Raw genomic sequence first — 19795 nt, forward strand, 5'->3', positions numbered from 1 at the left:
GACGTGAGGGAGACGCGTACTGGGTAGTCACGCACGGCAGTCACTGACGACTGCGCGCGACTGCGGACTGAACCTCGACGCCCGTCACCTTGATGCCTGCAAGGTCTTACTTAACCAGGTCCATCTATCAACTGGTGCATTCGCATTATTCAGGGTGTGCAGTGCACTGGGACATTGATGATGATGGTATACAAGGGGCCAAAGGGCGAACCAAAGCTACAACAGACGTGAGACAACAGTGAATGCACACACACCCAAAAGCCAGGGAAATGTCCTGTCGTCCTCTATTCTTCCTCCTCGTCCTCCTCCTCGATCACGGGCGCTTGTGTGCGTGCCGCGCCGACGGTGCCGCGCCGGCCTCGTGTGGTTGTCGAAGCACACGACGATGAAGTTGTCGATGTCGACTCCGGTGCACTCTTCGCAGCCGGCTTGCTACTGCTGCCGCTCCCTTCGTCGATTCGCGCTGGTGCAGGGTTTCGTGACGCCATGCCAGGAGGCGCGCGCTTGCCTGCAGAGTTGAATCGGCCAGTAGCAGGGCCTGATGGAGCAGCACCAGGGTATGCCGTGTTGACGCTCCACCTGTTCTGGAACGAAGTCGTCGCGCCTCCAGACGACTGCTGGCCGAGCCCACCAGCAAATGCGTCGTCGTCCTCGCTCTCCCAGTCGTCGTCGAGGTCCTTGTTCTGGAACACGTCGCGGAGCGGCGGCTTCCCGCGGCCAAGAGAACCATGCGCGCTCAGGGCCAGAGGCGAGCGCGTTCTGGTGTGCATGCCATGATGGTGGGACAAGGTCGCTCTGTCCTCAAGTCGTTTGCCGCGGGTAGACGCGGCGTCTTGCGACAGGTCGGCATCGCTCTCATCACGGTCGGCTTGCCGGCTAAGATCGATTGATGATGCGCGAGACGAAACGTTGGATCTAACGCTCGAGGCGACAGACGCCGGTCTCATAACCTTTGCCTCATGCAGCACCTTCATGTGGCGGACCCTCGTCGACGAACTGCCGGACGCCGCTCTGCGGTGGTAGTCGTGAAGCGGTGAGGCCGGCGGGGCACGGAAACGACCAGATCCTTCCGACTGCATTGTGGGAGAGCGCAGCGACGATCGGCGGCTGTCTCCCCCGCGTCGGCGCACAGAGCCAAGTTCGTGATCGGAAGTTGGGGTCTGCGTCCCACCGCTGCGAGCACTTCTGGTGCTCCGATGACTACGCTCACTCGCTCGTCGGTTAAGACTGTAGTTGAGCCCATCGTTCATGTTGATCGTAAAGTCGGCATAGTGGTTGGACGCGATAGAAGACCGACGAGAGTTGACACTGCTCGAACGGTGCGAGTAGAGTCCACGGCCGCCGTCAAACGAAGCGCGACGAGAAGAACCCGGGAGTGGTGTGCGGTTCATGTGAGGACCCCGCGCACCAATGCCCCTCGACGGAACGACGATAGGCGGCGGCTTGTTAGGAACCCGGATCGGCGATGGCTCGCGCTTCTTGCGCCGCTTGTCCTCGTTGAAGAGATGGCGGAACTGCGCCCAGATACTATCCTTTTTAGGAGCCTTGAGCCGAGCGGCTTCCAGCGTCGACTCTGCACTCCTGCTGAACGATTCGCCACCTGACCGATCGCTGGGCTGGCTGGCGGGAGTGATCGGGATTAGGGCTGGTGATGGCTCCCGGCTTCGGTGCGACCCTGGCTGTGACGAGTCGGCATTCAGTAACGTCGGATCACTCTCGCTTCTCGGCATCCGCGGCGGCATGGGGATCGGCATCGTCTTTCCTGGCGAATCGGCTCGCTTCGGTCCAGAGTCGGTCGTCTCGGAGGAATGCCAACTCGGCTCCCTCGGCTCACGGTCGCCGAAGTCTCGACTTGGGTGCTGGTTGTGTCCCTCTTTTACGTCGTGCTTCTTACCACCAAGTGCTAGAACTGAAGTCGCGCGCTGAAGCATCGTCATCGATGGCGAGCGGTTCTTGTTCTTGTCCCGAGGTGGTGACAGCTCCAAGGTCGGGGGTGTCTGCGTGATGACGGCAATTGGGGAGTGTGGTGGCGAGTGCCTGTGCTCTGCTCCGTCGCCTCGATGGGGAGCCAGAAGGGTGCTTGTCGACGTAGTCGACGATGGCGGGATGCCATGCTCTGGAGTTTTGGCTCTGGACTGGTCGGTAGATGACACGGTAAACGTAGGTGGGTTGATATGGTCGGACGTGAATGCTGCTGCAGACGGCGAGCGCTCGCCAGCTTCGGCGCGGCGTTCCCTGGCCCGCCGCGCCGCGCGCTCTCGTTTCCGAGCCGCTGACGCACGGCGGGCTTCAACGACATCATCCGTCTCACCGCGCTCCAGCTGCTTGAACCGGAGAATCCACCACATGGCAGCCGAGCTATCACAAGCGTCATTGGACACCGAGTGAACAATCTGGCCAGTGTCGAAACCAAGGTCGGACATCTGGTGAAGAAGCTGCTTCTCCGAGGCCGTTGAGAACAGCGGCGGCTGGTCGGTGTTGACCAGAATGAGATAGTCCTCGGGCTGGAACGCCTGCCACTGTCCAGAGGTACCTTGGTGCGAGTGCCGTCGCTCCACAGGAAGTTGCGATGTGAGCGACCGCCGTTTTGTTCGCACCGGCGTTCGAGAATGGTCGGCGACTGGCAAGGGGAGCGAGTGCTCCTCAATCATTGGCAAACTTGACAGACCCTGCCGCTCCTCGGTGGCACTGGTGGTCCCAGACTCATCCTCCTTCTGTCCTTCAAGCGTTCCGCGCCGTGAGACCTTGCGAGAGGAGGAAGACCCAGCATTGCTAGGAGACTCGGCCTTGCGGATGGTCGACTGGCTGCTGTTCTGGTGCTGCAGATCCAGCTTGTTGCTGTCATTCTCTGCCCGCGAAGCCAGCTCGCCGACCTCGTCCTCGTTCTCGGCAGTTGTCGGTGTCGTGTCTCCGCTTGCTGGCTTGCTGTGTGTCCAGTCACCAAACTCAAACGAGGTCTCTGACGGGGCGGAATCGGCGTCTGGCGACGTGCTCGCGTCCTTGGTTTGCTGCTGTGGTGATGCTGATGTGCGGGGTGAGAATGGGAACGACGAGATGGAAGTGGATGAGGGAACGGGCTTGAGTCCGGTGTCGCCAAAGCTTGTCTGGTGGGGCATCGGGGAATTAGGGACGGAGCGCTGGTCATCCGAGTGGAACGAGTTGAAGGACCTGGGGTCGTCGGTGCTGACTGCGCCTTGCAAGCTGTCATACATGGTCTTCTTGAACCACTGGTGGTTGAGAATGCCATCCATTGACAAGCGTTCGGAGGGGTTGAGCCGCAACATGCCTCGTATTAATGAACGGGCATCTAGAAAACGTCAGTTGGTCCGCTGTCGATGGGACGTACCCTCTGACAGCCATTCTGGTTCTTCGTACTCGCCCCGCTCGATGAGGTCCTTCATGACACGCTCGTCATCGTCATCAAAGGGGAGCCCTCCACACAAGAGTGTGTAGAGGATGATGCCGAGGGACCAAACATCCGTCTCCACGCCCTGGTACTTCTTGCCAGCCAGCATTTCGGGACTGGCATAACCCGTGGTACCGCAGAATGTCTCCATTCTGTGTCTGTCAGATGCTGCAAGGCTGCACCAACTCACAACCTTCCGCGCTGGTACTCGCGAGCAAAGCCCAGGTCACCGAGCTTGACGCGCAGCTCTCCGTCTAACAAGACATTCTCGAGCTTGAGGTCTCGGTGGACAACGCCCTGTCGGTGAAGGAATCCCACGGCGGCGCAAAGTTCGCCAAATAGCCGACGTCCTTCGCCCTCGAGGATGCGCCCACGCTCGACGAGATAGTCGAAGAGCTCGCCACCCGAGCAGAGTTCTGACACGAGCCAAATATGGGACTCGGTCGCGATAATCTCGTGGAGGTGGACAATGTGAGGGTGGTGCAGCCTCCGGTGGTGGTGGATTTCGCGCGTCAGCTGGGCCGATGCAGACTTGGGAATCTTCTTGATTGCGCAGCGAGTGCCCGTTAGACGGTGTGTCGCGATGTGCACAGAGCCAAAAGTTCCTGGTGAACGGGTCAGCGCGCGCCGCTCCACAGCAGTCCAATGACGAGCCGACGCTGAGCCTACGCACCTTCGCCAATGATCTTGCCCAGGGTGTAAGCCCCCACGACCTTGATCTTGTCGCTGGAGAGCTCCTTGGCGAGCTGCTGGTACGCAGTGGCGAGCTGGGAGGTGAGCGAGGGGCCTAGCGCCGACAGCGCGCAACTCACCTGAGCGGCTCTCGTGTTCTGCAGGTTGCTGGCATAGCCGTGGCCTGCCCGTGGTGGGTGATGCGCAGAGGCGGCCATCTCTGAGCACTGTGCAGGCCGCGCTCTCCTAGGCAGTCACGGCGCGTTCGAGTCTCTGGGGACGGGGCAAATGGCGAGATGGGGCGCGTGATGGCTTGGGAGGCAGTGCGTCGGTGCGGGCCGAAAAGCAAGTTGTCAACGGCGGCGGTTGGCGTGGTGTCTAGAGCCTCGCGGGACGTGCGCGTACCGCCTCCGACGCGACTATAAAAGGTCGAGATGGGGCCGTAGTTTGTAAAATGTGCGAGAGGCCACGCGCAGAGATCGACAACGAGCGAGACGAGTGTTGACTTGGGCTAGGGCGTGTCTCGGAGTTTGCTCCGAATTGGAGGGGGCTGGAACTGGTGTAAGATGCTGGGGGCCGGACTGGAGCGTATGTGGTCGTGATTCGAGCTGTTGAGCGTGTGGGTATCTAGTTTATGTGTGATGTGAATGTAGATGATATGTGAGCGTTGGGCCGAGTTGTGAGCTGGTCGACGGCGGATGTTGCCAGGCAAGGCAAGTCAGTCGAGGGGGGCAGGGGGCATCGCATCGGTTGGCCGCAGTCAGAGGCAGGCAGCGAGCGGCGACGGACTTGGAAGGCACCACCACCACCACAGGGGCCAACTGCGCAGGGGGGCTGCCAAATAAAGAAAAAGTCCATGTCCTTGTTTCGTCGATTTTGAACCCCCCCTTTTCCTTGGCATTTTTATTGTTATTATAGCTGCTAAAGATGATCAAAACTCTAATAGCCTATTACAATCTCACCTCACCCCCCGCATCCCCCAACCCAAAGTGTGAGCTTGTGAGATCTCAGTGTCCCAGTGTCCCACTCGCCCGGCATTCGTCGACCTGTCAATCTCCACCATCTCCACTGCGGTTGTGCTAGGACGGACGGCAGTGACAAGCCCCCGTTAAGCTTGATACGCACTCTCGTCGGCCCACGCGTGCACCATCCCGCCGTGGAGCTAGCGTCGGCGCGAAGCTGGCTAATGAGAGGGGTTGTGGATGCGAACAAGCACACTTGTGCACTTTGGATGGTAGCCGTCGGAAACAAGTCACGTGGGCCACTGCACTGGAGCCGCGGTGGTGCGGTTGTGGGTAACAGACTAATAACTAGCACGATAATGTTTGGGTCTGGTAAGGGAGTTGATTGTGCCGTGGTACCACGCCTTGACTGATCGCTGGATCACATTGCCCAGCCGTCAACCTCTGCGGGCATGCTGACTTGTTGCCGCCGCCACCTGACCAAACCAGGCAAGGGGGAGTCGTCGATGTCGACGCCTGCCTGCCTGCATGCCTGCCGCGGGGTAATCCCTGTGCCAGCGCTCCGATCTTGTGCGATAACCCTGGCGTCTGCTCCCGAGCCGTGAGCCCGACGGTTCCGAGCCTTTGCGCCGCCTCGAGCCGGCACTCCCATCATTAGCAAGGCGTCCTCCCCGCCGCCCACTGTCAACGCACACCCACAATGTGACGCAGACTTGGGCTCGCCCCGACTCCCCTGACCCGACGAGGTTACCATTCTTACATGAGCTTGGAGCTTGTCGCCCCGCCCTGAAGCTTACTCGCTCTCGCTCGCGCGCGAGCTCCGGGCCTCGCGCGACCGCCATGCGCGCCACAGGAGGCATGCCGGAACCGCCCATGCGTCACCAAGCCAAGCCACGCCTCGACGCCTCATCTCAACATGATCACTGCTCGCGCGGGTGCTGCACTCATGCCGTTATGCCAACTCTGGCCAGCGGCGAGAGCGAGAGCAAGAGCAAGAGCTAAAGCGACGTCCTCAAAGGCAGCGAGCTAGATGTGATCTCTCCCCCGTCCCCCTCCTTCCTCTCCATTCTCCTCCTCAGTTCCCCCGCACGATGTCTGTCCGATCAGTGGTCCACCTCGCGCAGCTCTCGGTACAGATGACCGCCAACCCCAACCCGAAGACGCGCAAGAGCGCCGTTCGACCGCGTGAGTGCTGTTCACCAGACGCCACTGACCTGGCCCAGTCGGCGTGATGGACCGGTACATGCTCGTGCGGCACAACACTGGCCGACCACAAGGCCTGATCCACGTCGTGACTTACCCCGAGGACTCTTTACCTTCGCGCGACTTCCTCGAGGAGCGGGTAACGGAGCTGCAGGAGCGGCTCCCGATGCTCTACGCGCGCGTCGTGAACGGCCGCACCAACCGCCCAGGCTTTGCACTCAGAGACGAGCCGTGGCCTGCCAACGCCGTGGTCACTGAGGGCTTTTACTCTTCTGTTCCTGGCTCAGAACTGGACGAGGCGACGGCCGTCCTCCGCGACCAGCTGGCGCGCTTCGAGGCCCGCGACTTTAACAATGAGCCAATGTGGTCCGTGTCCCGCATCGCCGGCGGGCCGATGGACGACCGCGCATACCTCGTCGTCTGTGTAGCCTACCTCATGTGCGACACGCGCGCAGCCGAGCGCCTCACAAAGGCACTCACCGCTCCCAACATCGACCACATTGCCCACGAGGCATGGAACGCGGCGACGCGCTTCGACGACACGTTCTCCCTCCGGCCATCGGCGCGCTTCCTCGCGCCAATCTTCTACCGCGAGATCGTCCTCCCCCGCCTCCCAAAGGCCATCCAGGCAAAGCTGCGCAAGGAGGACCCGTGGCCGGGAACCAAGGTGGACCGGTCGCCGCTCGTCTGCGGGATGGGCATGCTCGCGGCGTCGGTGCCCTCGGCCACTGTCGCGCGGCTGCGCGAGCAAACAAAGCGCAACCACATCGGGTCCCTGCACGCCGTGTACAAGATGGCCTTCTCGGCCGCCATCTGGTCCGTGTTCCTCTCGGACGAGATCGAGCCCAAGCGCATCGTCGCCGCCACGGCGCGCGACGACCGCCGCCCAGAGCTCGGCCACTCGGCCATGACGAACAACTACGTCCAGAGCCCAGAGTACGACAGCAAGATCTCGCCCAATGTCAACTTTTGGTCCGGCGCGCGCCAGCTCAGCGACTACCTTCGCTCGAGCACGACAGCGGCCGAGGCGCGCATGACGCTCGGGCTGCTCACGCAGATCCCCGACCCGGAGATCGACCCCAGCTCGCCGGAATTCGACCCGTCCGCACCGACGGGCTGGGAGCGCTTCTTCATCCAGCGCTCGGCGTCGGCCACGCCGTTCCGCAACAGCTTCGCAATCACCAACATTGGCACGACCGAGCTGCCGCCCGGCGCGCTCGACCAGCTCTGGGGCCAGTCGTCGAACCCCTTTGCGCCGGTGTACAACCTCCAGCTGTTCGAGCACGAGGGCGGCGTCCGCATGACCGCGGCGTACTGCGAGGGCGCGGCCGTCACCGCCGAGCAGACGCGTCTCGTCCTCGCCGTGTGGGAGCTCATCCTCGACCGCGTCGCTGACGGCGCGGGCAACCGCACGATTGCAGAACTCACGAGGTAGAGCCAGTTGTTCGGAGGCTTCGTCAGGCGTTTGGGTTATTTGATTTTTTCGTCTCTCCGTTCATATCCTGTATTTAGTAGCCGCCATACACACGAACATTGATCAATGCATGTAGACTAGTGCTTTATCCCCTGTGTCGCCCCACCCCTACGCGCTCGCGCCTGTGCGGCGGCGCCACTCGGCGTCGCGGTTACGGCGGTCGAGGGCGGTCTCGGCGTCGCGGAGGCGCATGCGGCGGCCCTCCTGGCCCGCAATCGACAGGGTGCCGGCCACGAGCTCGACGGTGCGCAGGCTCTCCATGTTGGCGGGGATGGCGTACGTCGTGAGGCGGGGGTCGGTGTTGGAGTCGATCAGGCCGATGGTGGGCACGTTGCGGGCGTTGCACTCGCGGATGCCGCCGACGTTCTCGCTCGGGTTGAGGAAGACGACGAGGTCGGGCACGTAGGTCCCGCGCTTGACGACGTCCATGCCAAAGTACGTCTCGGCGTTGGTGAGCATGCCGGGCATCCAGTTGTCGGACGCGTAGCCGTTGTCGCCCATCCGTTCCGACGCGGCGATCACAATCTTCCGGTGCATCTTGCGCGTGCCGACGAACAGCACCACGCCGTCCGCCTTGGCGACGTCGCGCACGAGCGTTGCCGCGCGGCGCAGGAGCGGCAGCGTCTGCTCCAGGTCGATGATGGACAGGCCGGAGCGCGTGCCGTACACGTACGGCGAGAACGCGGGCGTCAGCAGCTGCGCAGAGTGGCCGAGCGCGGCGCCAGCAGCGAGCAGAGTCGACAGCGACGCCTCGGTCGGCGACGCCGTGCCCCTGGGCTTGGACGCCGGCTCGGGGATGTAGAGCGGGACGTTGGCCTCTGCGTGTTGTTAGCAATGGTACCACAGCCAGAGTCTAGAGGCGAGCGCTCGCTACCCACTGATCGCCGCGTATCGCCGCCGCCAGTCGCGCACGTTGTTCATCTCGCGCGTCCAGTGCTGCTCGACGGTCTCGCCCGGGATAATGGTCGACTTGTTCGACGACGTCGAGCTCTCCGCCTCGGCCGAGGCGTCGCGCGAGCACGCCGACGAGGCAAAGGTGCGCGCGATGGGGGCCACTGGGCGTCAGCGAGGTTCTGTCGGCGCAGACCTACCAGGCCGCAATGCGCCCGTCTGGACCGCCCGGATCGAAGTAGTCGCCGCGCTCTTCATGCTGCCGGTGTTGCGTGTCGTTGCCGAATGGAGCTGCAGGAAAAGTCGAAATGAGTGCCGTTCTTGACTTTCAGTTTTCGGATCACGGCGGATTGTGTCGACGGAAGCAAATTTCAAGCTCATGTGGCATCTACATGTAAGCTACGAGTTGTGTGTATGTGCAAGATTATGCTGTCTACGGACTCCTCACGTCCTCCATCGGCTCACCCTCGCTCTCGCTCCCGCTCTCACTTCCAGTCTCGCTACCTGACTCGCTGCCCATCTCGGCATCGCTGCCCTCGTCGTTTCCCAGCGTCGGCAGCTCGTGGCGCTCAACCTCAAAGCCGAGCTCCTTGAAGCCAGCCTCCACCTCGTCCGCCTTGCCAGTGTTGACAGTCACCGCGCCGATAGCAGTGTTCGAGTCAAACACGGGAACAAAGTACTTGCGGATGACATCGCGGATCTGGTCCAGAGTCACACCAGGCAGCTTGGCAAGCATCTCCTGGCTAAAGTTCTTGCCGACGCCCTTGAGCGCCTCATCAAGGTAGGCGGTCGAAGCCGCACCGCCAACAGTCTCCGACTTGCGGGCGTAGCTGTACGTCAAGCTGGCACGCGAGCCGTCAACAATGTTGGCGTCAATCTCCGTGGTGCCGTCGGCGAGGCCCTTGAGGACCTTGCCAGCCTCACGGTACGCAAGCATGGCGTTGGGGCTGCGGTACACCGAGAAGCCGACGAGGCCAGACTCGGCGTCGACCTCGACGTTGGCGCCGTACGCCAGACCAGAGCCACGAATGGACTTCCAAAGGTACGACTCCATGGTGTTGAGAACGTTGGCAGCCAGTGTCAACGCAGGGAGGTCGGGGTGGTCCCAGCCACTCAGGCCCTTGGCGTAGTGGTGAGAGTACGAGCCTTCAATGGCAGCCATGGGGACGACAACAAGCTGGCGTGTGAGCTACGCGGTCAGAGCTTGGGCAGCTTACCTTCTTCGAGGGGTTCTTGCCCAGCTCAGTAAGCGACTGCTCAGACGTCGAGATGGTCTTGAGCGCAACAGCCTCCTTGATCGGGATGAAGTTCTTGGCAAGCACAGAGCGAGGCTCAGGCAGGCTCAAGATGTCACCAGCCACGGCAATGCGAAGGGCATCGGGGTTGATCACTAGGCCGGTCAGCAACGATCTCCAACATTCACAATCCACGTACAGGCAGCACGAAGCTCCTCGAGCGTCTTGATCACCTTCTCCGGGTCCTCCTTGAGCTCCTCGGCGACCTTGGGGATGAAGTCAAGGAGGCTGAGGACAGCGCACGACTCGGAGGGCGAGCGCGAAGCATCAAACGCGAGCTTGTTGATCCACGAACGGACAATCATGTCGCCGTCACGCTTCTGCGCAGGAAGGTTCTGGAGCTCCTTGGCAATGATAACCTCCAATCGCTCCTTGGTAAAGATGGAGCCAGTGAGGACGTCACGGAGCCAAGAAACCGCCTGGGCATAGTTCTCCTTCTCGGCCTTGATGGACACAGTGAAGTTCTCGGCAAAGCAGCGGCGGTAGGAGAAGTTGCTGTCCTGGTCAACAGTAAAGTCGTTGAGCTGGTTGACAACCTCCTCGTGCGAGAGCACGGTACCGTCGGCGCGGCGGACGCCGAGGCTGAAGAGGGACGGCTGCAGGATGGCCATGTAAGGCATCAAATGCGAAGGAAGGTTGGCAGCGTCCAGGAGAACGCTGATGGTGACAAAGTTGGACTTGACGTGCGAGAAGTGAGCCTGGAAGGGGACAGTGGCACCGTCAGCGTCAATGTGACGCTGGACCTCGCCCTTGTCGGTCACAATCTTGTCGCCAGGAGCCTTGTTGATGGCAGTCTCCACAGGGATCCAGATGATCTCGGCAGGGTTGGTGACGGGGAAGCTGGTGAGGATCTCGGGAGGGATGGGTGTGTCGCTCTCCTTCTTGGCCGCATCCAGCTCCTCCTGCAGGCGCTTGAGGCCAGCCTCGCCGAGCTCAGCCTTCTGCTTGGCGACACGCTCCTTCTCAGTCGTCTCAATCTCTTGCGAGAGCTTGGCGGAAGGCTTGCCAATGGTGGTAACTGAAGGCGCAGAGACAAGGTACTTGTCGATGAGGTTGGCCCACTCCTTCGCTGTCCACTTGCTGACGGTGGCAAAGTCACGGAGGTCGTCGAAGGCCTCAGGCAGGTCCTTGCCGTCGAAGTTGCCATACAGGAAGTCCTGGATGACAACGTCAGACAAGACGCTGCTGACAGAGGTCTCGGTGCGGTTGAGCATGGCGCGCTTCTCCCGGCGGATGACGCTGTTCATGCGCTCCATGTCGATTCCTTCCTCGGTGACAATCTTCTTAAGCTTGGCCTTGACAAGGTCGGGGAAGGTCTCAAGGTGCTTCTTCGGGACATCGCTGGCAGTCAGCATCAACTCGTTGTGGTTGACGCGTCCATCCGTGTAGAAGCCAATGTATGTGGAGAGCGGCTCGGGAATCTCGATAAACTCCTTCTGCAGCGGCGAGGTGGCCGAGTGGGTGAGGTAGGTGCCAACAACGTCAAGCGCGAGGTTGTCCAAGAAGTTGGTGGGAGCGGGGCCAAGCCAAACGGACATGGTCTCGCCCATCGACTCGTCCTCCTCCATGAACTCGACAACCTTGGTCTCCGAGCCGGGGAGTGTATGAGGCTCGGCAGTCGTGGTCTCAACGAAGGGGCGCTTCCAGCCGGGAGGAGGGGTGTAGGTGCCGCTGGTGTTGGCCTCGGCAGCAGCCTTCTGCGCCAAGATGAGAGGCTCGACCTTGTTGTTGAGAACGTCGAACAGCTCAGGGACATTCACCGCACCGTCCATGTGAAGGCAGAGCTAGGGCCGTCAGCACATCACACAAGGGACCCCGATCGCCAGACTGACGTTGTGCGCGACATAGTATGTGCTGTGGTACTGGCGAACTTGAATGCGTCAGTCACAAACTCCGCGCACAATGACGTACTTTGTTCGGCGGTAAGAACACGAAGCATCTTGAGCAAACCACCCGTCTCCGAGCGGTACGCAGAGGTCTGGGGGTAGATCGTGCGCTGGAGCCTACAGGGTTAGAGTGAAGGCCAGCGCGTGCGACTCACTCCAGGGCCATACGGTCGTAAGATTGGTTCTCGCGTCCCTGCATCTCGCTGTAGACCACACCGGCATCCTCGCCCTCGCCATTGATGTGGTGAACCTCGGTAACGAAGCCCGCGTCCGTCATGGTGGGGTGGAGGATGTGGTCGACATAGACAGGGAGCATCTCAAGGAAGCCCTTGCTGCCGGCTGTGGCGATGGTGTAGGCCGTGTCTGTGGCTGGTCAGCTGGTGCGTAGCTTGGCAAAACGCACGGTCGTTCGCTGTCCAGGCATTCGTGCCGTTGCTACCCGCGCGGTTGGCAAGCTGGTCGAGAACGCCCTTGTAGGGGTACGCCTTGGAGCCCAGGAAGACAAGGCTGCAGGCATCAGCAGGATACTATGCTTTGCCTCAGAGGTGACGTACTGCTCAAGGGTGTGGGGGCGGCCAGTGTCATCGAAGACTAACCATCAGCTGTGCGCAGAGAACCGGGCGATCTACTCACTCTCGGAAGCCACGACAAAGTATCCATTGGTCTGTGAGGTCAGTTATGAGATCGAGCCCCACGCCTAGGCAGTCCTGCTCACGATAGGGGCTATGGGGTGTTAGCGTCTGCCCACTTGTGTCTCAAACAACTTACACGAGTGATTGCCAAGGGTGACGGTCAGACCCGTCTTGTCGCTCCTCCACTTGGAGACAGTGACCGGGGCATAGTCGAGGTCGAAGCTCTTGACGAGCTTGAAATGTCCGTAATCTCTCGCGGTACTAGAAGGCGCGACCATTGTGGATGCTGAACGGCGAGGCAGAGTAATGGGGGAGAAGGAAAGACGAGAAGCCGAAGGGACGCGGTGGTGGTTCTTTGCAGTGGAAATGTGCCGAGTGATTGGGAGGGAAGTGACGGCCGTGCGAGCAGAGTGCTTGAGTATGCCTGCAGAGCGTGGCAACCTCTTGAGCGATGAACAAGGTATCATGCGCTTGTGTCGGGGGGGAGGTGCGTCGGGTGCGTCGTTGTGTTTTACCAGCGATTGAAAGTTCAAGTCCAAGGCAGACGCGACTGTCCCGCATGGTCATCCATCGTCCTTCGAGCCGACTTCCAAAGCGGCAACCGACGCGCAAACCCGATGTCATGGACATTGCACACAACTCCACCCGCCTCTCCTTCCCTCCACTTTGCAGTCCAGTCAACCGATCCTTCTCTGCTCGCGCTGCTCGTTTTACTTTGCAACTTGACCACATCCTATTCAATTGTTTGACAACGTTCTACATCCTCCGCCAGAGTAACGATGGTGGGGGGAACAAGAAGGCCAGAGCCACGGCGGTTGTCCAAGGCTGAGAAGGGCAAAGGAAAGGGTATGAAACGGAAGCACTGGGCGCTGCCCGTAGAGGCTTGTTTTTGTGTTGACGCCGCCGCTCAGCCACGGCAATCGAGGTCCCAGACTCGCCCATCATGATCCAAGACTCGTCCGACGAGGAAGAGGAAGACGAGTTTGAAGAGGTCGCTATCCCTTCCCACGTTGGCTCATCGTCCATGGCTGGCACGCCGCTGTCCGCGTCGACACCCAACAACTATGACGTCGAGTCGGCGAACGAAGCTTCGCTCGCGGATGTTGACATTGGGCACGGATACTTGGACGACGATGATGAAGAACCAGAGGAGGAACGGGTCATCCAGGTCGTGATCGGAGGAGAGACTGAAGAGCAGAAGGCCAAACGGATAGCCTTGGCTCTGCGCAAGTGAGCTACCAATATTGGCCGCCGGTAGCTGACACTCCCAGGAAGCCATTGACTGCCAAGGACCGAGCCATCCGCCTTCAGATCCACAAGCTTCACGTTGTCACCTTGCTGGCCTCTGCAAAAATCCGTAATCAGTGGGCTTCCAACGCGTTGCTGAAGGTGAGTGCACAAGTCGCAGCGTTTGCTCACACGACAAGGCCCGCCTCCTGTCTCTACTTCCCCACCCCTTGCAGGCGGCGTTCGTCATCCCTCCCAAGCGGTTTCCAGATCGTGCCCAGCGCTCCCGGCTCTTCCTCGACGCCCTTCAGTCCCTCGTGACATGGTGGTCACAGGTGTTCTTCGACGTCTCAGACCCGGCGCTGGGAATGCAGACGCGGACATGGGACTTTGTTCAGGAGATTGTCGACCGGTTACCTCGCTTACAAAAGGCCGACTTCCAAAGTGGTTCGTTACTTAGCAGCCGCCCCAAGAAGAAGAGCAGCAGCCCCAAGAAGGCCAAAGGGAAAGGAAAGGAGAAGGCCGGCGACGACGACATCATGGACCTGCTCGAGGACGAGATTCCAGACGAGCGGCTGCGGTCTGTCAACAGCGTCATGAAGAAGGCCCTTCAGCAAGAGGGTTCACGAGACATGTCGGCTCTCCTGTTCGTCTCCCTTGCGCGTGCCTGTGGACTTGGTGCACGTCTCGTGGTCAGTCTCCAGCCAGTGCCATGGCGTGCGGAGAAGGCTCCGCCGAAGAAGAAGCCTCGGGCGGGAGCTGGCAGCGGCGCGAAAGGGCTTCACAGTCGACAGGGAATGGGGCCTGATCCCGAGAGCGAAGATGAGGACGAGTTCGAGGAAGTGCCAATACCTGGGGTGGACGACAAGCCGGGGAAGCTGCCGAAGAAGAATCGGGTGCGAGGCGCTGGCCACCGGTTGAAGGATCCAGCAGATGTCTTTCGACTGAGGCAGCCAAGGCCGGCACCACAGCGCCTGGGTTCCAAGCCCAAGCCAAAACCAAAGCCTACAGGTGAGCTGGCACCTACTGTACACCAAGCTGACAATTCAGACCTCAGCGCATATCCGCCTGTCTTCTGGGCCGAGGTGTTCAGCCGTTCAGACCAGCGGTGGATCCCTGTCGACCCCTTATCTGGCGTCATCAGAAAGAAGGCGCCATTCGAGCCCTCGAACGACAACGGACCTGTGCGCATGATCTACGTCGTTGGGTTTGAAGAGGGTATGTAGAGCATTGTTGAGCATCTTGCTGATGCTCAAGATGGATATGCTCGTGACGTGACGCTCCGCTACGCGAAGAACTTTGGTGCCAAGACGTCGAAGCTTCGCCCTCCCCCTCAGAAGGACGGTACGGATTGGTGGGCACAGTTCAGTTCCCACCTCCAGCGGCCCGTTAGGTTGAATCGGGATGATCTCGAAGACGCCGAGCTGGAGATGAGTCAGGTGTCTGAAGGCATGCCGTTGCACATGACTGGCTTCAAGGACCATCCAATGTGAGTGCCAATACTCCACACGAGAGCAATCACTCATGCGTCCAGCTATGTCCTCGAGCGTCATCTGAAACGCGAAGAGGTCATTCTTCCAAAAAGAGAGATAGGAAGATTCAAGGGCGAACCAGTCTACAGACGCAAGAATGTTCTTGCGTGTCGAACCGCAGACAACTGGATGCGCATCGGCCGCACTGTCAAGATCGGGCAGGACCCACTCAAATGGGTCAAGCAGCGCGCTGTTACAATCCAGAAGCGCCGTGCCCAGGAGCTCGCCATGCAAGAGCAAGGTGAGCCTGTTCAGCAGGGCCTTTACGCCGAGTACCAGACGGAGCTGTATTACCCGCCTCCCATCAAGGATGTAAGTTGACATGGAGCCGTTTGGGGATCAACTAACATGTATCCAGGGCATCATGCCTCAGAACGCGTTCGGCAATATCGACCTCTACGTGCCTACCATGCTCCCAGCCGGCGCTGCCCACCTGCCGTTCAAGGGAATTGCAAAGGTCGCCAAGCAGATGGGCGTCAGCTACGCGGAAGCTGTTACTTCCTTCGAGTTCAAGAGTCAAAGGGCTGTCCCTGTTATCACTGGAATCGTTGTCGCGGAGGAGAAGGAAGCCGCGGTCCTGGACGCATACTACAAGTCCACTGCTGCTGCGGACGAGCGAGCGAAGATTCGAAAGGAAGAACTTGCGCTCAAGCGATGGGCAAAGCTTGTCAATGGTCTGCGTGTGCGAATCCGACTGCGGGCTGAGTATGGTACTGGCGAGGAGGTGAGTGACTCATTTACGCCGGCACTGACGAGTTCAGCTGCATAATCAGCAACACAACCCGATGGGGGATGCCCAGCCGTCGCGAAATGGACCTGACAAGAAGACGGCCGCTTCGATCATTGCGCTTTCGAACAATCAAAACACGGAGGCGTGGGTTGATCGCTTCAAAGCGCGGACTCCCAGCCCGGAGCCAGACGAGGAGGCCGAGCCTGTGCCGGAGCCAGTCGAGGAGCCTCCAGCTCCTCCCACTCGAGCGTCACGCCGGAACGGCACCACCACCGCGGCCCCAATCAAGATCAAGTTGAATGTTCCCCTTGCTGCTCTCCCTAAGGCTACCCCTAAAGCCGCTGCCAAGTCGACAGCAAAGGCAAAGGCCAGCGGGAGACCCAAGAGGGCGAGTAGAGGGAAGCGGGCGAGGGACGACGACGACAGCGAAGCCCAGTCATCTGAAGGCTCTGACGCTACGCCTCGCCGTGTACCTGCACCTGCGCCGGCCGCATCCACACGCAGCCTCAGGAGCCGCGCCCCAAAGTCTGAGCAACAGCAGCGAGATGAGGCAGAGAGGAGAGCGGCTGTGCGTGCGGCACTCGCCAGTGACGAAGAGGAGTACTAGTGTTGTACCATTGTATCTATTATGTACTCGTGCATCATCATACAACATACAGTCTCAGACATTTACGCCGACGTTGCGACCTTGGGCGGGGGCATGGACGCCTTGTCCTTGTTCTGCTTGGCGGCGTCGGTCTTCTTCTTCTTCTTCTTGAGCAAGGCGGCAGCGACGGCCGAACGGACATTCTCGTTGATCTCGCGGCTTTCCTCCATGAACTTGTTGTCGTCAAACTTGTGCTTCTTGCGCGCGAGCTCCTCCAAGTCGACCTCGGCAAGGTGCTTCGCGCCAGACCCATCAGCCTTGGCGTCGATCGCGTCGCTCGAGACGCCGAGCTTGCGCTCCAGTGCCTCGAGCTTGGCCTTGGTCTCGGCCGCCGCCTTGGCCCGGAGGACGGGCAGGCTCTCCACGAGCTCTGATTGCCTGGGCATCAGCACCTGCATTGTCGCGCGGCACTCACTTCTTCGCCTCCTTGATGCTCCCCAAACGCCGGCCATTGAGGTCCCGGCACGAGTCGACGTTGTCGCTCTTCCCGCCGCTCATGCGTCCACCGGCCGCGCGCAGCTGGGCGCCGAAACCGCCCTTGCCGCCGTGCAGGCGCGCAACGACATCGATGCTGATCGGGTGGGACGGGGCCGTGGGGCGCGCGAGCGACGAGACGGGAGCGAGCGGAGACAGGGGGCCCGAGGAGCGTGTCCGCAGGTACGCTTGCGTCTCCCACCCCTCCGGGAGGAGGGATCCGAGGGCCGTCGAGCCGGGGAGGTCGAGGACCTGCGTGCCGAGCGGGCTGGGGAGGCGGAGGTGGACTGTGACCATGTTTATGGGTAGGTGGTGGTGGTGAGATTGAAGGTTGGTCACCGACAAATGTAACCTTGTGTAAGAGTTGGGTGGCAACGAGAACACGGTGGTGGTGAAAAGGCGTAGTTGGATCAAGCACGCCTATTGACGAATCCCCAAAATAGGCCCGCGCTACCACGTGTTGGCCTCCACAAAAGTTGAAAGCTTCATGTCCGCTGAAGTTGTTGCCATCGCACTCTGCACCAGCACCAACATAATGGCACGCAAGCGCTCAAGAAACTCGAGCGGGGGCGGCAAGAAGGCCGCGCCGGGTGCGACGATCAACAAGATCGAGTCGTACGAGGACACACTGGAAGAGGGCGGTGTCGACGACTGTGGGTAGCTGAGGCTGCAGGTGCACCAGCTGACGCCTCAGTCATGTTCAAGCGCGACCAGATCTCGTTCAACCCGCAGAACGACTCAGGCAACGATGAAGATGTAAACGGGGAGGTGGGAGACGAGGTTCTGGGCCTGGACGTTCCCTCCCGCCGCCGCGCCGACGAGGACGAGGACGATGAGGAGGAGTTCGACGAGGACGAGGACGAGGCCCCGCTGCCCAAGCAGCGCAAGGCCAAGACCAAGGCCGACCTGTCGACCAAGGGCCGGTACGGCAAGGAGGAAGTGGACTCGGACGAGGAGGAGGACGACGACTCGGACGCGTCCGGCTCGGGCTCGGAGATCGACGACGAGGAGGGCTGGGGTCGCCAGTACTACTCGAAGCCATCGACGCGCCGCGAGAAGGAGACGGGCGAGTACGACGAGAAGCGCGAGGAGGAGCGCGAGCTCGAGGAGAAGGAGGTGCGCCGGCTCCAACGGCGCGCGCGTGAGGCCATGGGCGGCGACGACTGGGGCCTCGACGACATTGAGGTCGAGCATGCTTCGTGAGTGAACTCGCCTGGGTGGGACTGACAGGCAGTTCTGTGAAGGAGAACGACGAGGCACCAGCACCTGTTGCCGCGCCTGAGACCACCGACCGCGATGTGCTCCTCCGCCACATGCAGTCCCACGAGCCGCTCAAGCTCGCGCTCGCACGCGACTTCTCGCTCGTCCTCCGCAAGCTCAAGAAGACGGCGCGCGGCATCAAGGCAATGGAGGCCGAGGCTGAGGGCGAGGAGTCATTGCATAAGGGCCTCGGATGGCTGCACTACCAGACGCTGTTGACGTACGCCACGACACTGGCGTTCTACATTCACCTGTGCGCGCTCCCGCCATCAGAACGGCCCGACCTGTCCAACCATCCGATCCTGCCGCGCCTCCTCCAGCTCAAGGAGGGCGTGAGCGCACTGCAGGACCTCGACTTTGCTGCCGGCTCCGTGTCGGATGCCGGACCCGAGCTGTTTATCCGTGACGGCTTGGGCGAGGACGACGAGGATGAGGACGAGGAAGAGTTCCAGAACCTCCTGCAGGCGAAGCGCGAGCTCATGGCACGCATGAATGCTGGCGGTGGCGAGGACGACGAGGAAGACGAGGAGATTGACGAGGAGGAGGACGCCGAGAACCTGTGGCACCAGGCCGGACTGGAAGACGACGAGTTGGATGGTCTGCTCGCCGACCAGGAGGAGGCATTGGCTGCCCCAGTGGCTGCGCCACCGAAGAAGCAGAAGAAGAAGCGCGAGCGCGGACGGAAGAACAAGTCCAAGGCGATCGAGATCGACGAGGACGACGAGGACGAGGACGTCACGCCAACAGCGACATTCACACCTCTTGCCGAGCCCGAGTTCGCACCGTCGACCAAGAAGTCGAAGAAGGCTGCCGACGCATTCATGGTCGAGGACACGCTGGGCGACGCGACCTCGCTCGCCGACGCCGATGCTGCGGACAAGGAGCACAAGAAGCGTACGCTGCGGTTCCACACTTCCAAGATCGCTGCCACGTCGGCGCGTCGCTCGGCCGCGCGCGACCGCCGCATGGGTGGCGACGACGACATCCCCTACCGCGACCGACAGGCGGCACGAGACGCTGCGCTGCGGAAGAACGCGCCCAAGGGCGATGGCGGCGAGGCGCTCGACGGCTCCGACTGGACCGAGAGCGACCGCAAGCGCGCACGCGAGGTGCGCGAGGAGGCCGAGGAGGCGGCCGACGACGACGACGGCGACGACGGGTACTACGACCTCGTGAAGCGGCGCAAGGTGGCCAAGGACCAGGCCAAGGAAGATGCGCACGAGGTGTTCCGGGACGCCAAGTTCACGGCGTTCGAGGGCTTCGACGAGGAGACGGACGGGCCCCGCGGCCTCACGCGCGCCATCGAGAAGAACCGTGGTCTCACCCCACGCCGGTCCAAGACGGGCCGCAACCCCCGTGTCAAGAAGCGCCAGGCGTACGAGAAGGCCAAGCAGAAGGTCGGGTCCCAGCGCGCCGTGTACAAGGGCGGCCAGGGCGCCCTGTCTGGTGCGTACAGCGGCGAGAAGACGGGTATCTCGACGACTATCAAGTCGCGCAAGTTCTAG

At 61.2% G+C, this 19795-nt stretch overlaps 6 protein-coding genes across 6 annotated transcripts; 3 read left to right on the forward strand and 3 right to left on the reverse strand.

Annotated features, from left to right (window-relative positions):
- Positions 1–284: 284 nt before the first annotated feature.
- Positions 285–4733, reverse strand: Mark2_1 (Serine/threonine-protein kinase MARK2; the record flags this gene model as incomplete). The annotated part of the gene is made up of 5 exons (XM_062766817.1): positions 4219–4733; positions 4080–4173; positions 3597–4011; positions 3347–3558; positions 285–3307 (listed from the first exon to the last, which is right to left on the reverse strand). Exons 1-5 carry the CDS (start codon positions 4294–4296, stop codon positions 285–287), a joined length of 3822 nt encoding a protein of 1273 aa, XP_062622801.1. The 5' UTR covers positions 4297–4733.
- An 837-nt stretch (positions 4734–5570) lies between these two features.
- LOC62_01G000388 (uncharacterized protein) lies at positions 5571–7798 on the forward strand. Its single transcript, XM_062766818.1, has 2 exons — positions 5571–6225; positions 6264–7798. Exons 1-2 carry the CDS (start codon positions 6132–6134, stop codon positions 7676–7678), a joined length of 1509 nt encoding a protein of 502 aa, XP_062622802.1. The 5' UTR covers positions 5571–6131; the 3' UTR covers positions 7679–7798.
- SPAC3H1.02c (putative protein) lies at positions 7775–12955 on the reverse strand. Its single transcript, XM_062766819.1, has 13 exons — positions 12558–12955; positions 12505–12512; positions 12423–12453; positions 12344–12380; positions 12193–12296; positions 11945–12152; positions 11815–11906; positions 11736–11773; positions 10043–11687; positions 9826–9998; positions 9074–9785; positions 8596–8772; positions 7775–8535 (listed from the first exon to the last, which is right to left on the reverse strand). The coding sequence occupies exons 1-13, from the start codon at positions 12886–12888 to the stop codon at positions 7826–7828; spliced, it is 4266 nt and encodes a 1421-aa protein (XP_062622803.1). The 5' UTR covers positions 12889–12955; the 3' UTR covers positions 7775–7825.
- Positions 12956–13159: 204 nt separating this feature from the next.
- On the forward strand, positions 13160–16517 carry rhp42 (DNA repair protein rhp42; the record flags this gene model as incomplete). The annotated part of the gene is made up of 9 exons (XM_062766820.1): positions 13160–13267; positions 13333–13651; positions 13693–13810; positions 13849–14659; positions 14699–14866; positions 14906–15137; positions 15183–15492; positions 15539–15904; positions 15942–16517. The coding sequence occupies exons 1-9, from the start codon at positions 13201–13203 to the stop codon at positions 16515–16517; spliced, it is 2967 nt and encodes a 988-aa protein (XP_062622804.1). The 5' UTR covers positions 13160–13200.
- A 10-nt stretch (positions 16518–16527) lies between these two features.
- On the reverse strand, positions 16528–17353 carry sde2 (Telomere maintenance protein SDE2). The gene is made up of 2 exons (XM_062766821.1): positions 16972–17353; positions 16528–16934 (listed from the first exon to the last, which is right to left on the reverse strand). The coding sequence occupies exons 1-2, from the start codon at positions 17325–17327 to the stop codon at positions 16580–16582; spliced, it is 711 nt and encodes a 236-aa protein (XP_062622805.1). The 5' UTR covers positions 17328–17353; the 3' UTR covers positions 16528–16579.
- Positions 17354–17551: 198 nt separating this feature from the next.
- Positions 17552–19795, forward strand: SAS10 (Something about silencing protein 10; the record flags this gene model as incomplete). Its single annotated transcript, XM_062766822.1, has 3 exons — positions 17552–17683; positions 17725–18229; positions 18265–19795. Exons 1-3 carry the CDS (start codon positions 17566–17568, stop codon positions 19793–19795), a joined length of 2154 nt encoding a protein of 717 aa, XP_062622806.1. The 5' UTR covers positions 17552–17565.

This window comes from Vanrija pseudolonga, chromosome 1, assembly GCF_020906515.1.
Source record: "Vanrija pseudolonga chromosome 1, complete sequence".
NCBI classification, from domain to species: Eukaryota; Fungi; Basidiomycota; class Tremellomycetes; order Trichosporonales; family Trichosporonaceae; genus Vanrija; species Vanrija pseudolonga.

Excerpts from the sequence above, each read along its gene's own strand:
- LOC62_01G000388 (XM_062766818.1), top strand. The coding sequence starts at position 6,132 with ATGTCTGTCCGATCAGTGGTCCACCTCGCGCAGCTCTCGGTACAGATG. Across the intron at positions 6,226-6,263 it reads CAAGAGCGCCGTTCGACCGC|TCGGCGTGATGGACCGGTAC; the intron begins GTGAGTGCTGTT and ends GACCTGGCCCAG.
- sde2 (XM_062766821.1), bottom strand. The coding sequence starts at position 17,327 with ATGGTCACAGTCCACCTCCGCCTCCCCAGCCCGCTCGGCACGCAGGTC. Across the intron at positions 16,935-16,971 it reads AGCATCAAGGAGGCGAAGAA|GCAATCAGAGCTCGTGGAGA; the intron begins GTGAGTGCCGCG and ends GCTGATGCCCAG.
- SPAC3H1.02c (XM_062766819.1), bottom strand. The coding sequence starts at position 12,888 with ATGATACCTTGTTCATCGCTCAAGAGGTTGCCACGCTCTGCAGGCATA. Across the intron at positions 12,381-12,422 it reads CTTTGTCGTGGCTTCCGAGA|TCTTCGATGACACTGGCCGC; the intron begins GTGAGTAGATCG and ends GCTGATGGTTAG. Across the intron at positions 11,774-11,814 it reads TGTTCTTACCGCCGAACAAA|TTCGCCAGTACCACAGCACA; the intron begins GTACGTCATTGT and ends GACGCATTCAAG.